The following is a 15,508-nucleotide window of genomic DNA, read 5'->3' as shown; positions in this document are numbered from 1 at the left end:
CTTACTACACGACAGACCTGACCAGAATGTACACCACTTAGGCTATGTACACACGATAGGATTTTCCACCAAAACCGTGGATTTTTTTCCCAAACAATGTTGGCTCAAACTTGCCTTGCATACACACGGTCACACAAATGTTGTCGGAAATTCCGAACGTCAAGAACGTGGTGACGTACAACACGTACGTTGAGCCGAGAAAAATGAAGTTCAATAGCCATAGCGGCTCTTCTGCACGATTCAGAGCATGCGTGGACTTTTGTGCATCGGAATGGTGTACACACAATCGGAATTTCCGAAAACAAGTCTTGTTGTCGGAAAATTTGAGAACCTGCTCTCAAACATTTGTTGGCGGAAATTCCGCCAACAAATGTTCTATGGAGCATACACACGGTCGGACTTTCCGACAACAAGCTCACATCCAGCATTTGTTGTTGGAAAATCCTTTCGTGTGTACGGCCCATTACTCTTACAAGTCCCACAGTCTTTTGTTGTGATTGCTTCCACTACATTTAATTCCTCAACATCCCATTAAGGCAGGACTTACAGGATTCATGTTTTTTCCTTTAACCAGCGGGTTGAAGGATAAAAAAATAAGCCCATTCCCCCATCCACACATTCAACTTCACTAAAAGTGATTGTAAGGCTTCATCTTTTTTTTTTTTTCTTTTAAATAACAAACATGTCATACTTACCTCCACTGTGCAGCTCATTTTGCACAGAGTGGCCCGATCCTCGACTTCTGGGGTCCCTCGGTGGCTCTCGCGGCTCCTCCTCTTATTAGATAACCCCCTAGGGGAAGTGCTCTCCCGGGGGGTTACCGTGCGGGCGCGCTCCCGAGTCCAACATTTATGCCTACAGACACGAATGCTGGATTCGGCCCCGCCCCCCCAGCGCCCACGTCATTGGATTTTATTGGACAGCAGTGGGAGCCAATGGCTGCACTGCTATCAATCTATCCAATCAAGAGCCTCGACCCTGTGCAGAGAGGGTGAGCACGTCTCTGCTGAGTGAATGAAGGGGCTTAGGTAATTAAATCCGGGGGGGGGGGTTGGGCTGGGGGGCAGGTCACTCCCAGAAGAAGGTTTTACACCTTAATGCATAGGATGCATTAGGGTGAAAAAACAAAAAGGGACAACCCCTTTAAGCAAGGTGCGTTTGCTTATATTGTTATTTAGGACCTCCGCCCATGCAATCCAAGCACTCTCAAAGCACCAGAAAAAAAAACAAAAAATATTTGGCCCTTTTTTACACGGGCTTTCCGATCAGGTCCGCCTATCAGTTTTTCAGATGGACCTGATCGGACGCTCCATTCATTTCTATGGAGCGGCGGATGTCAGCGGTGACATGTCCGCTGACATCTGCCAATATCTGACCCAATCCTGTCTGTGAAATCCAGATGGATGGTGACCCCATTTTCAATCCGTCTGGCAGATCGGATCGGATGAAAAACGGACAGGCGATCCATTTTCATCCGATCTCCCCATTGAGGAAAGCGGGACTCTGACAGGTCCGTCTCTGCACAGTGAGCAGAGACGGACCCATCATCCACCGGATTGATCCCCCGCTAAGCAAAGCGGAGTCCATCGGGCGGACCGCCCCTGTGAAAGAGCCCTTTCATTCACTGGCTGAAATACAGAATGAGCCCACCTAACTGGCTCTATGGAAGCTGTCCTGACACTTAGTGGGATGTGGTGGAGGGGTGAGCGCAAAAATGTTCACAGTGTCAAGCTCTACACCCAAACTGTTATGCTAGTACAAGGAGAAGAGGCAAACGATTATTCATAGGTAGATATTGCAACATGCCCCCATTGCTAACCTCTCCTTTTAAAAATACTTGTTGCCTGGCTGTCGCATCAATTTTGTTTGAATGCTTTTTAAGTATTGTTTGAATGCAAACATACAAATTTTCACTACTCTGACTCATTCAACTTTTTCTCTAAGAGCGACAAAAACAAATAAATACATTTAAAAAAAAAAAAAAAATACATAATTTGGAAGCCAGACACAGGCTAGCATTTTCAGAATGTATGCAATGGCAGCCCACATAGTTCTCTCAATATAGAACGCTCATTAAATTTTCTCCCGATTTTCAACTAGTCTGAAGTTGTTTAAAATGTACACATATCCAGCACCTGATGCCACTTTTGGCTGGTTTCCAACAATGCCAACTGTCCCTCCATTCATCCTGGCAAAGCCCACAATGATATTTTTGGCATAGTTGGGCATAATCTCAAAGAAGTCTTGCTCGTCAACAATCTGGAAAAAAAAAAAACAAATGTCACTAGCCCATATAGGTACCTAACGCAGTTGAAACTTAAAAGATAATTGTGTACAAGGACCATTACTGCTTTTTGTCAGTATCTAATATGAATTATATAGAATTTTCTCATTAATATTACACTTGTCTGTGTGTTGCAAAAATACTTGTTATGCAAATACGCTTCTAATATGCTCCAAAAGCAAGGTCCCTTAACTCTGAGAGGAAAGAAACTAGTACTCAGAACATTGCCACACGCACAATAAAAAAAAAAAAAAAAAAAAACAAACACTTTCTTACAAACTGTCTTCACGTTAGATACACTCAGGGCCCCAACAAAGCAAGACAACATAGCAGGTCACCATTCCAAAACCTCTACACCACCATACACAAAGTAGGACATGTATGAAGAATGATTTAACAATCCTATCCCAAGGAGCTGGCTGGCTGGCTTTTTCTGATAACAAAGTGTTTCCTGGCTCACTGGCTCAGTATTACCGAATGGACGATATCCAACATGTCATAGGCTTTAGTGGACTCCATGGGAACTATGGTGTCTAATCCAGGTACGAGACGGTCACTGTAATACAAACAAAAAAAATCACTGCATTGTAATGGAACTACTACATCTTCTAAAAGCCAGTTTTCTTCAGCAGAATGTCAGGACTTAAAAACAAGTCTAGCAAACACTTGATTATGCTATGCTATGGTATTCTCTGCAATGTATTACATTTTTTATACAGTGAGGGAATAAAGTATTTGATCCCCTGCCGATTTTGTACATTTGCCCACTGACAAAGAAATGATCAGTCTATTATTTAATTTTAATGGTAGGTTTGTTTTTGTTTTTTTAATTCAAAAATAACTTTTATTGAGCATAAAAGAAAAAAGTATATAAAACACACGGGGGAATAGTGCAACATGCACTACATTTACGCATTAGTCCAATTGACATATACATAATACATTGCATTTGTGACATCATACAGCTGATATATACAGTACAGTGGTTTGGGGAATGGGAAGGCGAGCTTACATATTAGAGTCTAACAGGTAATTAGGAGGTATGTAGCCAAGGGGAGGGTGGGGTCAAGGGGGGATTCATAGACTCACCAAAAGAACATTAAATTTAATTCCTTGCACCGCTGGTGGAGGTATCTTCAAGCCATCTATCCCAGATTTTGTAAAATTTATCGGGGCAGCCCCTGTGTATATATATATATAGTATTTTTTTGTAGGGGAGAGTAGTATTAACTATTCTAATCCATTGCAATAGCATGGGGGGGGGGGGGTTCCCCTCATCCATGTTCTAGCAATCTGTAGCCTGGCAAGGAATAGTGTTTGTTGGAGAAATGTGTTCAAATATTTGTCAATTTCAGAGAGCGAAAGGAGCCCTAGTACACATTGACGGGGGCACAGAGACAATGGGGAGCCCATGTGATCATGTAGGAATCTTACCACCTGGGTCCAGAACCCCTGTATGGAGGGGCAAGCCCATAGTAGATGGAAGAAGGAAGCTATGTGGTGACCACAGTTTGGGCAGCTCGGGTCATGTCCGTGTCTGTATTTAGATATGCGGTATGGAGTCAGATACGATCTATGAAGGATATATAGATGGCAAAGGCGATTGGAAAGTTTAGGGGAGACAGTTTTGCAGCTGGCTAGGGCCTCCTCCCAGTCCTCATCCATCAAGTTGCCCAGGTCCGACTCCCATCATGACTTCAATTGATGAGCAATGGCGTCGGCTACGGGCCGCATGAGGTATGTATAAATTTGGGAGATCAGTTTTTTGGAGTCTTTTCCCATGACTATATCCACTAACAGTGGGACCTCGAGGGCTGGGGACAGGGTTGCCAAGCTGTGTGTTAAGTGCGTGCCGGAGTTGGAGATATCGGAAGAACATGTGATTTGGTAGGGCAAAACTGTCTTTAAGTGTTTGGAACGACTTAACTATCCCGTGGGCTACAACTTGTGACAGGTAGATAACGCCCCTAGCGACCCAAAAGCCGTGATCAGGGACGGAGGTAAGTTCAGGTCGATTTGGGTTGTCCCACAGGGGAGTGTGAGGGGAGGGTGCTCGACCCAGGCGCATAATAGCTCGCCAGATCTTGCAGTGATGTGACAACATAGGCCCCCCCCTTGCTGGTATGAGTTGAACCGCGGGGTTCGCAGAACAGGTTTTGGAAGGGGTGTGAGAGCGGGCCAATGGATTGTGGGCAAACCATGTGGGAGTAGCGAGCTTTGTCAGAGAGGTTGAAGTGGAAAAAGTGAGAGAGTTGGGCTGCTATGTAGTATGTAGAGAGATCAGGAAGCGTGGTACCGCCTAGTTCAGTTGGGCATTTCAGGACCTTCCACGACAACTTATGACGAGAGGAGCCCCATAAGTGTTAAGGATAGATTCCATTGCTTTGAATATACGCGAAGGGAGATGTACTGGGGACTGCCAAAATATATAAAGTAATTTGGGAAGTAGGATCATTTTCACAAGACTAATACGGCCCATAACCCCTAGGGGGAGTCTGGACCATACCTGTGTTTTAAGTTTTAGTGTACTGAATAGTGTGGTAGGTTTGTTTTAACAGTGAGAGACAGAACAACAACAAAAATATCCAGAAAAACGCATTTAAAAAAAGTTAAAATTGATTTGCATTTTAATGAGTGAAATAAGTATTTGATCCCCTATCAATCAGCAAGATTTCTGCCTCCAAGGTGTCTTCTATTCAGATAACGAGCTGAGATGAGGAGCACTCTCTTAAAGGGAGTGCTCTTCATCTCAACTTGTTACCTGTATAAAAGACACCTGTCCACAGAAGCAATCAGATTCCAATCTCTCCACAATGGCCAAGACCAAAGAGCTGTCCAAGAATGTCAGGGACAGGATTGTAGACATACACAAAGCTGGAATGGGCTACAAGACCATCTCCAAGCAGCTTGGTGAGAGGGTGACAACAGTTGGTGCGATTATTCGCAAATGGAAGAAACACTAAATTACTGTCAATCTCCCTCAGTCTGGGGCTCCATGCAAGATCTCACCTTGTGGAGTTGCAATGATCATGAGAATGGTGAGGAATGAGCCCAGAACTACACAGGAGAATCTTGTGAATGATCTCAAGGCAGCTGGGACCATAGTCACCAAGAAAGCAATTGGTAACACACTATGCCATGAAGGATTGAAATCCTGCAGCGCCCACAAGGTCCCCCTGCTCAAGAAAGTACATGTACAGGCCCGTCTGAAGTTTGCTAATGAACATCTGAATGATTCAGAGGACAACTGGGTGAAAGTGTTGCGGTCAGATGAGACCAAAATCAAGCTCTTTGGTATCAACTCAACTCGCCATGTTTGGAGAAGGAGGAGGAGGAGGAGGAATGCTGCCTATGACCCCCAAGAACACCATCCCCACTGTCAAAAATTATGCTTTGGGGGTGTTTTTCTGCTAAGGGGATAGGAAAACTTCACCGCATCAAAGGATCAATGGACGGGGCCATTTAACATCAAATCTTGGGTGAGAATCTCCTTCCCTCAGCCAAGGTTTTGAAAATGGGTCACAGATGGGTATTCCAGTATGACAATGACCCAAAACACACGGCCAGGGCAACAAAGGAGTGGCTCAAGAAGAAGCACATTAAAAAGGTCCTGGAGTGGCCTAGCCAGTTTCCAAACCTTAATCCCATAGAAATGTGTGGAGGGAGCTGAAGAATCGATTTACTAAAATGTCAACCTCAATGACTTGGGAAGGATATGCAAAGAGGAGTGGGAAAAAATGTCTTCCAAGATTTGTGCAAACCTGGTGGCCAACTACAAGAAAAGTCTCACCTCTGATTGCCAACAAGGGTTTTGCCACCAAGTACTAAGTCATATTTTGCAAAGGGGTCAAATACTTATTTTACTCATTAAGATGCAAATCAATTTATAACTTTTCTGAAATGTGGTTTTCTGGATTTTTTTGTGGTTATTCTATCTCTCATTGTTAAAATAAACCTACCATTAAAATTATAGACTGGTCATTTCTTTGTCAGTGGGCAAACGTAAAAAAATCAGCAGGGGGTTAAATACTTTTTTCCTCACTGTAGGCATGTACTGTATATATTTAGATAACATTGAGGCCTATTCAAAATACACATGTATTTGCGCTTCCTATTTGTTATGCTGCCCATAGAGCATTCAGCAGGACTCCTCTGCATTGACTCAGACAGGAGCTCTGTTTTTTAAGCTCTTTGCACCACTCTGTTAATTCCTCCCAAACGGCTTACCTTGGGTCATGACACTCCCTGACTGGTGCTGCATCCTTGTTGCTTAGCGGAAGGTAGTTAAAGAATTCCCGCAGGTTTAACAAGGCATCTATGTCATTTTCAAAAGCTCGATGAGCCACCCCTGCAAAGGAAAAATAAAGGAGAAAATTTGCATCAAATTAGATCAAATGCCTCTTCCAGTGTCATGCTAGTGACTGGTTGTTGTCTACAATTGTGACCTTGACACTCCAATTCTAGTAAGCAAGCCCAGACGATAATAAATACAGAATTTTTGTTTAGCATAGGTACTTGAGAGTATTAAAAATTGATTGGATGGTTTTACATGTTGCCTAGATTTTCTCTAAAAGTAGTAGCAGAAATATACATCTTTAAATGTCTATATATGGCGCCACTGTACGATTAAAGAATTCACCTTTCGTAACGTTACACCCATATGCAGGGTGTAACATGTAACGAACACACCAGCCCCCCGCACCTCCCCGATCCCCGCTGTTACAGCTAGCGGGGGTTTTTCTCCCTCCTTGCTAGCTGTCACAATTTTTTTTTTTTAAATGTGGCCGAGCGGGGCTCCGCACACTCGGCCATGTCACTGATTGACAGGGCTTTGGGCATAGAAAAATAACAAGGTCTGGCAGCCTTTGCAGCTGTCTGCTTGTAGTTTTCAATGAACTACAGTAATAGTTTTCAGTTCACTCATCCTTCCTGTCAGATTGTATCTGCTTACCCCTACGGGATGTACGGGCAAGCAGATACACTGGCTCTGCTGGAGGCCTGCATAGCACCAGCGATCTTCTGATTGCTGGTGCAATGCTTTAAAGGCTCCAAAAAAAAAAAAAATGAATAATAAATGCACATTTTTTTGCAAAAAGTGAACTTATCCTTTAAAGTGGTTGTTAACCCACTTTGACAACTTCATAGAATCCTCTTTGTTTCCTAATGACGGGTGCTCCTGTCTCTGCGTTTTATATAAAAAAAAAAATACCTTCTGTGCCTCATTTCAGAGCGTCTTCCGACGCTCACGTGACCGGCCGGCTCTCTCCTCTCCCCATCTGACAGATGCAGCAGGCGGGGCCAAGATTCTCCTGGCCGGTCACGTGAGCTCCGGGAGAAGCTCTGAAATCAGGTAAAGAAGGCATTTTTTTTTTAAAAACACAGAGACAGGAGCACCTTTCATTAGGAAACAAGGAGGATTATATAGGACAATAAAAGTAATTTTAGCAGCTGGAGGAGAGGGGGTGGGCACTGACACAGAGCAGGGAGGGGAGAGAGAGGACAGAGGGGGACAGGAGAGCTGCGGCTGACGGAGGCACGTAAACTGACCACAGTGTCAGGGCTCAGCAGCCATGATATACCGTGGTCAGTTTACAAAGGCGAGGGTATATCCAGGCAGGATCAGCCAGGTTTTCAGGAGATACAGGGGGCCAAATTACAGAGCACAAGCACTGTGCTGTGTAATATGCTTTAAAGGAACAAGATTTTTTTTTTTTTGGTTTAACAAACACCTTAAGCAGCAGCAGCTACCTGCTGTGTTCATGGTGCTGTGGTCGTATAAGCATTTTCCCACAATTGTTAAATTCACAAGGTTTCCGGGCATAAAGCAAGACTGTTCTGATTCTAGACAGAAAGCTGAACAGATATAACAAAAAAAAAAAATTCAAGGTGTTACTTTAAATAAGCTTCAATAACCTGATAGGGCAGTGTGGGTTTTGGCTCCTCCTAGGTCTTCCTGTGTCACATCCTCATTGGTCACTGACTTCACTACATCTGGACCAGTAATGAAGAGGTAGGAAGTGTCCTGGGAAGAGAAACACACATTGTTATGCTAGAATAGACATGACAGGGGTCCACAGAATGATAAACAAATAGATACCAATAAGATCACCCTTTTCCATTTCTAAAGCATGAAGGGAATAACAGAATTGGTTGCTGTAAATAACATAACCAGCTCAGCGCTCATATGCCTACACATAAGTCCCGCTATGGCCACAACTGCAACTTGAAAAGTCTGTATAGCCCAAAAGAAGGGATTATTTATCAAAGAAAAACCAGCTACTCTGCAGAAACACCAGTGAATGGACAATCTGAAGACAGAGAGTTGAAACTGAGGGGGAGTACATATTCAATTTTGCTATAATCACTAAAATATTTCCCATAGGTAAGAGATTGTTGCCAAACACAACTTAAAAAAAAAAGGCCAGACCAAATCTTGCTTATTCCATGTCTATGGGTACATTAAGACAACAGTGGGCACACCAGCCAGTTGTTTGGGATTTTCATGGCTGATATTTACTGTTCCTTTTTGGATTGTTACAAGTTAGACTGGTCCATAGGAATATATCTTGTATGTCCTGGAAGATACTGCATGTATTTGTAGCGTGTGGCCTTCAGAGTACTTTTTTCATTAACTACTGTAAGTGGCCACCATGTTGCAGCTACACCCTGCTGCTATGGATTACACTCTTACCTTAACCATGAATGTAAAGTCCGTTAGGGCGGGGGAATAGACAGCACCTCCAGCACAGGGACCCATAATCAGAGAAATCTGAGGCACGACACCAGAACTCAGCACATTCCTCTAAAAACAGATGACATGGGTTAGAGGCTCCTACATAATTCCTGCCTCCTGTTTACTTTCTACAATTGTAGTATCCTTAAAGCAAAGTGTGCTTTAAGCATTACAGGAGCAGCTGAAACAGAACTGCTGACAGTTCCATAATAATCAGAAAACAGTCTCTCTTTTTACAGTTGTAAATAATCATTTGAATCACTGGTTATTCTTCTGCACTGCCACCAGCCCACCCCAGGTGTGACATCACATCCTGCCTTGTGTCCCACAGTGGCTCTCCTCACTTCCTGGAACTTTGGACTTGGTTTCCTTACTGACAAAACGCCATTTGCTGTCACAAGCGGCTCTTCTGGTGGACAGCTTCCACCCAATGTGGCACGGCTGCAGATAAGCCCTTTTGTTTTTATATTTCTGCAAGTTTGCATTTGGCTTTTTAATGGCAATAAACCCATTGATGCTGCACTTAGCTGGCGCCCCCTGGTGTTCCTCTTTTGTAATTTCATAGATTTGTTCTTGTCTCAGGTGGAGCTTCCTACTGAAATACAGCACCCTTCCTATGGGAATTTTATGAACTTCTTATGAACATTTTATAAACTACCCATGCTACACAAGCATATCTTTACATATATCTGGGGGGGTAGAGGCCAACTCATATGGATGGTGCATTAGCATTTGTTTGCGCCACAATTTCAATTGTTATTCTTCTGCACTGTCATACTATACTTTACATTTAGAAACATTACTTTACAGGTTGTCTAAGGGTATCCATCAACACTTAATGAGAGCCCCCCGATCTGGAAACCTGCCCACAGTTGAATTCAGGAAGGTTATGAAACAAATTCTGGTTTACTATTATTTCCCTGCTGACAAGATGCCAAAAGTTCCCACTCCACGATAGATAAGCCAAGTTTACAAAGAAATAATGTGTTCTTGGATAAAAGCTCGGGTGGAGCTTGCATTCGTGAGGTCGCTGCATGCTTTTATCTTATATTACTTCCATGACGGAGGTTTACAAACAGAGCTGTATTTCACCAGATTTTTGTAAGTGTTTAGTATATATTTTAAATAAATTTTAGTAATTGTTTTACACTATGTGCGGATGCTTGGTATTCTTTTACATATGTCCATGAGATGGGAGGCTGACCTGTGAATGCTGTTTTTTCGCCCACACTGATTCCATTTTGGAATGTATGGAGTTCCCCATGCAGGATAAATGGTTGGATCATGACTTCTTATGAGCGATTGCTTATCACAACAGCTCATTTGACTCAATACTTACGTCATCCCTTTTTGACTCACTGTTCCTTGGGTGGCGTGTCTGGTCAACTTACATGACCCTTTTACTTGTTTTTTGACACATTGGACTGTTTTTTTTTTTTTTTACACCTATTTGAAAGTGCTGACTTTGATGAAGGTTTTGCATTGTTTTTTCACTCAATACTCTTATTGTATGCTCACTGAATTTGACCAATATATGATATGTGTATATACTTCTATATTTTTGTCAGTGCTGCACTAGGTTTTATATATGTTATATTTGCATAATTTATGTCAATTGAAGTACTAGCAGCTACCGTTATTTTCATAGCGCAATATTCTCTTTATAATAACAGTCTCCTTGCAAGGGCTAGCTCTTAGGGTGATCTGCAATCAATTGACCACATACCTTTAACTTTTTTTTTTTTCTAAGGAGCCTACATAGCATTGCACTCGTGATCAGTAGTTCGTGGATGCAATGCCAGGATCCTGCAGATTCTCGGGATAGCTGTCTGCCCATACTTCCGATACAGGGATGAAGTTACTTGGGAGCAAGATCAATGAACTACAAGAGAGCTTACCAATGTCCTTACAGTTTCTCCGCATCCAATTCGCATAGCAGGAGATTGTGACTGGCTCTCTATGAAACCGGTCCTACTGTGAGCCCAGCCTGAATGAATGACATGGTGTGTGGGCAGGGCTCTGCATGCCATGCTGTTTTCAAAGTGTTTCACGCGCAGTCACAGGGGAGAAATTCACGGGGTGAAGGTGCAGAAGTTGGAACATGTTACTTGTTCCACCCTAAAACAGGTGGAAAAATCGAACATGGTCCAAACGGTGAACTTATCCTTTAAGTCAGCAAAGGCAACACTCAGAATACAGTAAAAATACAGGGCCTTTTATAGTTTAACGAAAGACCATTTTTTTTTTTGGATAACATGCAGAGGGATTAGAATACCTGTTAGGTTTTGATGCCTGACTGTCTCCATTAGCGAGAGTCACCCTCTCTATTTGTCCTGTTAACCTTCATTACCAAATGTGAAAGTAAAAGAATATCATACATTTTGCGTTTTCACCAGAACAGAAATAGAGGGCAAAGTTTGCAGTGGGAACACTCGTTCTGGTGGATTTCCTCTCACTTCCTGTTTTGGCTATTGACAAGAAGCAAAGGGCAATCTCTCCAATGGGACACAAGAGCTAAAACCCTCCCATACTTTATCCAAAATAAAGGCAAAGCTTAAGTTCTACTTCTAACTAAAATTAGCCAATTATGTACATTTTTTTAAAACAAAAAAAGTTGTAAATCTGACGGTCAAACTAAACTGTTAGCACAACCACAATACCAGAAAAATGTCTGCATAGCCTGCCAAGGACTCCACACCCTCCTGGATACGAGCTCCTCCAGAGTCATTAAGTCCAATCACCGGGGCTCCCACCAGAACAGCTTGGTCCATGATCTAGGAGAAGCATGAAAGGGTGCAAGCAGTTCTTATATTTTCCATTAAGTGTAAGATGACAACTGAATTTCTAGCCAACACTACCCAAAACCCAAGTTCATTCTAACATTTCTAGGGTACAATGCTAGGTTGAATCATACTGCTTTTAACCCTATTGGACTATAATGAAAGGCATACTCTACGGCAGGGATATGCAATTAGCGAACCTCCAGCTGTTGCAGAACTACAAGTCCCATAAGACATAGCAATACTCTGACAGCCACAAGCATGACACCCAGTGGCAGAGGCATGATGGGACTTGTAGTTTTGCAACAGCTGGAGGTCCGCTAATTCCATATCCCCGCTCTACAGAGTTCCTGACTCCACTATTCGTAGCAGCCATTACAAAGTCAAAATAAGTCTTCACAATCCTTTTGCAGTATACAAAATAAAATTAGTACATGTTAAAGCTAAAGATAAAAGCTAAGCGAAAGCTTCCTGTAAGAAAGAACAGTCACTGCTGCCCTCTATTCTTGTGCAGGGTGACTGATCTTGTACTCGCCCCACCCGTTATGGACCTCCTGCTGGGTCCCTCCCACAACTCTGCTCTCTTCACCGGTTTTGTGTTGCGGTCTACTATTACTAGGTTTATCTGGGTTTGCAAAGAAATTTTGCGTACAGAGTGAATTAAAATCCCTACCTGTTGAGGAATATATTGAAATAAGAGATTTTGTGCCCAGAGTTCTGCTTTAAATTCAGTGAGGGTGATAAAACCCCTGAAGTGAGCTCAGCAGAAAGATAAAAAAGTACAAACGACAGATGTTACATCTCTATTTAGCCCATCTGCTGCAACCCAAATCTAAAAGCTCAGTTTGAAGAGGGCCTGGGCTTTAATATAAAAATTGCTCAATTTGCACTCATGTTTAAATACCAGGGCCATTGCAAAAACTCATGTCTCATAAGAAATATAAAATCCTTCACAGAGAGACCTCATCTGTCCACCCTTTAAGTAACTGCTAAGTGCTGTTCCAGCACAAGCCCCTGCTCTCACTCATACTGTATAAAAGTTTTAAACATGGAAGGATTTCTCCTATGACAAAATAAATTACTAAAGATCACTTCTAAGCGATTGTCCTGTTTGAAGAAGTATCTCTAAAAGAAAAATAATGTTCAGTAATGGCCACTTCACATAAATGTCATTTATATTAAATGGGTGCCTGGAATCAGAGTGCGTCATGGAAACTTTTCACCTGTGGATCAGGCCATTTTGATTCTTCCTAGGCTGAGCAAATATGTATTTTCCCTACATATATGCAGGCTTTGTTCATGTAGTATGTACACTGCACAGGTAGAGAGCGGCATGTGAGCCGTCTGCCTGGTTCCCGGGGCATCTTTAGCAATTTTCCATAACAAAAACTACAGCAATTGCTTTGTTAATTAGACTTAGAACCTGCAACAGTTTCTATTTTCTCAAATGTAATAATGCTTTGGAACCCTCCACCCCCTTCCACCACCACCACCACTAACCGCTACTAACCAGTCCTCCTCTGCAATCTCCATGGAAACTGCACTGAAAAGTTTGTATAAATAGTGCTGCTCAGCATCCCTAGAATTTGACAATCTAACCCCCTACGTCCTGCCGAATTGACATCTCCTTTATCTGTCAACTGCACTTTCAAATATGAAGTGCAAGGAGTTCTCACTTTCCTGGATGGCCAATGTCCTGCCAATGACCCTTTAGAGGGTGTGACTTCCAAGTGTGCTGTGTTGGTCTAATTTAAAGCTGTGTGTCCCCCTTCATGACTGGATCAATTATAAGCTGCAAGAAGCTTTGCAGACTGTGTTGGCTCCCCCATCATATTACAGCTATACCTTACCAGATTGCATACTGGGCCAGCTGGGGGCAGAGAAAAGTAGCAAAGTTGGAGCATTATATTTCAGACCAAGTCCAAGAGATAAGACACAAGACCTAACACTGTGGACAATTTACTTACCTTGCAGACTTTCTGTGCGTGAGCTCCAGACAAACTGCCTCCAAACACAGTAAAGTCCTGTAAAAATATAACAGATTCTACTCACATAACAGGTTCCATGTTTAGGATATACAACTCACACACCACATATTATAGAATTTACCTGGCTGAAAACATACACCAGCCTTCCATTAATGCGGCCTTGTCCTGTGACAACACTGTCTCCCGGATACTACAAGAAGAAATACAAAATTAATAGAGAAAGCAATATAAATCTCCACCAACCATATAGGTAGAGGATGAAATGTCAGTGGATTAGCCCAAAATGTCAAAGGAGACATCAATGTACTGTATGCCGTTTCATTTTTTGACAAATACAAAATAAAAAAATTAAAAAGCTAAAGTTTGAGTGTTTTTTTATTATTTTGACAGTGGCCTAGTGTGAAAGCACTTGTGCCTTGCGGCACTTGGGTCCTTGGTTTGAATATTTGCCAGAGTTTGCATTTTTTTTGTTTGTGAGTTTGTATGGGTTCCTTCAGGGTACACCAGTTTCCTCCAACATCCCAAAGACAGCCCGATAGGTTATTTAGCTTCTAAACTGGCTCTATACGCAGTATGTGTGTATAGCCCATTCGGCATGCCAGTCCCAAGCTGAACAATTAAAAAAGGAAAAATGGAATGAGTCAAGAAAATTCTATAAAAAAGGCTTTCCAGTATCAGGAGACCTCCTCCTCGTGTTTTTTGGAGGTGTGGTCAACCCGGTACGATGTTCAATACTTGGTGGACCTGTACTAAAGTTCATTGGTTTTGGATAAGAGTCCATGCCCTGATTTATACTGTGCCAATGGTAAATATAGTGAAAAACCCCAGAGTGGCTCTTCTTAATGCGCCTATCGCTAAAGTTTCCAAACATGCTCAGACACGAAAATATTTTATGTTTCTTGGGGCAAAAATCACCATAGCGACTGCCTGGAAGGGACCAGTAGTAGACCTAGCTGTTATGAAACAGAAGTGGATGTGGATCATGCTTAATAAAAAGCTGGGCAGCATTCTGAAAGATCAGTCTTCGAGATTTGACCGTGTTGGGGACCCTTGGATTAAATATCTCCAACTTCTGGCTGGTTGAAGTGAGCGAGCAGGAGGAGTGGGCCTTCAGACAAACCTTCTGTTCCTTTTTCCTGTTTCCTCCTTTCTCTTCTTTGATTCTACATAGCTACTCTGATAGTGCTATTATATAGGGCATCTTGTGTACCCATGACCTATGTCAGCTAGCCAGCGGGTTGTGGAAAAGTTGAGATACTAATAAATTGTCCCCAACATACAGCTGTTATATGCTCTGACAGAGTGACTTTTTGCTACGTTGAGATGATATTCTACTTTTGATCCTTTTTTTTTTTTAAATCTTTTTATTGAGTATAAGACATACAAACAAATGACAACAGTAAACCTGCCACAGCATTGGGACTAGACCCATGTAGGAGTCAGTGCCAGCCGGCCATTGGGCTGCTTCCAGCATTAATATCATACAGCTGTAGCATGTCCGAAAGACAACAACAAACAAACCTAGTTCTACTTTTGATCCTTGGTAAATGTGAATGATGTCTTGGCGTCCTACCTTGATCTATTAATTTTTTGTCATTTGTCACTTGTGTTTTGATATATTCCACCTGCGTTGTGGGCCTCTTACTATGTCTTTGATGTCACAGTTTGTTTGATTTTGTGTATTTCTTGGAAAACTTAACATACTGAAACAGAAAACACTTGC

General features: G+C 42.4%; 1 protein-coding gene across 1 annotated transcript in view; it reads right to left on the bottom strand.

The window, feature by feature from the left end:
- PCCB (propionyl-CoA carboxylase subunit beta) overlaps positions 1-15,508 on the bottom strand; it is a 39,637-nt gene that overhangs the window by 13,171 nt on the left and 10,958 nt on the right. Inside the window, exons 3-10 of the mRNA XM_073625482.1 lie at positions 13,907-13,975; positions 13,765-13,821; positions 11,678-11,791; positions 8,976-9,086; positions 8,198-8,306; positions 6,512-6,632; positions 2,759-2,840; positions 2,136-2,259 (exon numbers count right to left, since the gene is read on the bottom strand). Coding sequence (XP_073481583.1) covers positions 2,136-2,259; positions 2,759-2,840; positions 6,512-6,632; positions 8,198-8,306; positions 8,976-9,086; positions 11,678-11,791; positions 13,765-13,821; positions 13,907-13,975 — 787 coding nt within the window. The remainder of the gene's footprint in view (positions 1-2,135; positions 2,260-2,758; positions 2,841-6,511; positions 6,633-8,197; positions 8,307-8,975; positions 9,087-11,677; positions 11,792-13,764; positions 13,822-13,906; positions 13,976-15,508) is intronic.

This window comes from Aquarana catesbeiana, linkage group LG04 (assembly GCF_042186555.1).
Source record: "Aquarana catesbeiana isolate 2022-GZ linkage group LG04, ASM4218655v1, whole genome shotgun sequence".
In the NCBI taxonomy this organism is placed as follows: Eukaryota; Metazoa; Chordata; class Amphibia; order Anura; family Ranidae; genus Aquarana; species Aquarana catesbeiana.
The sequence above is the reverse complement of the archived record's forward strand: the minus strand, read 5'-3'. Positions and strand labels throughout refer to the sequence as shown.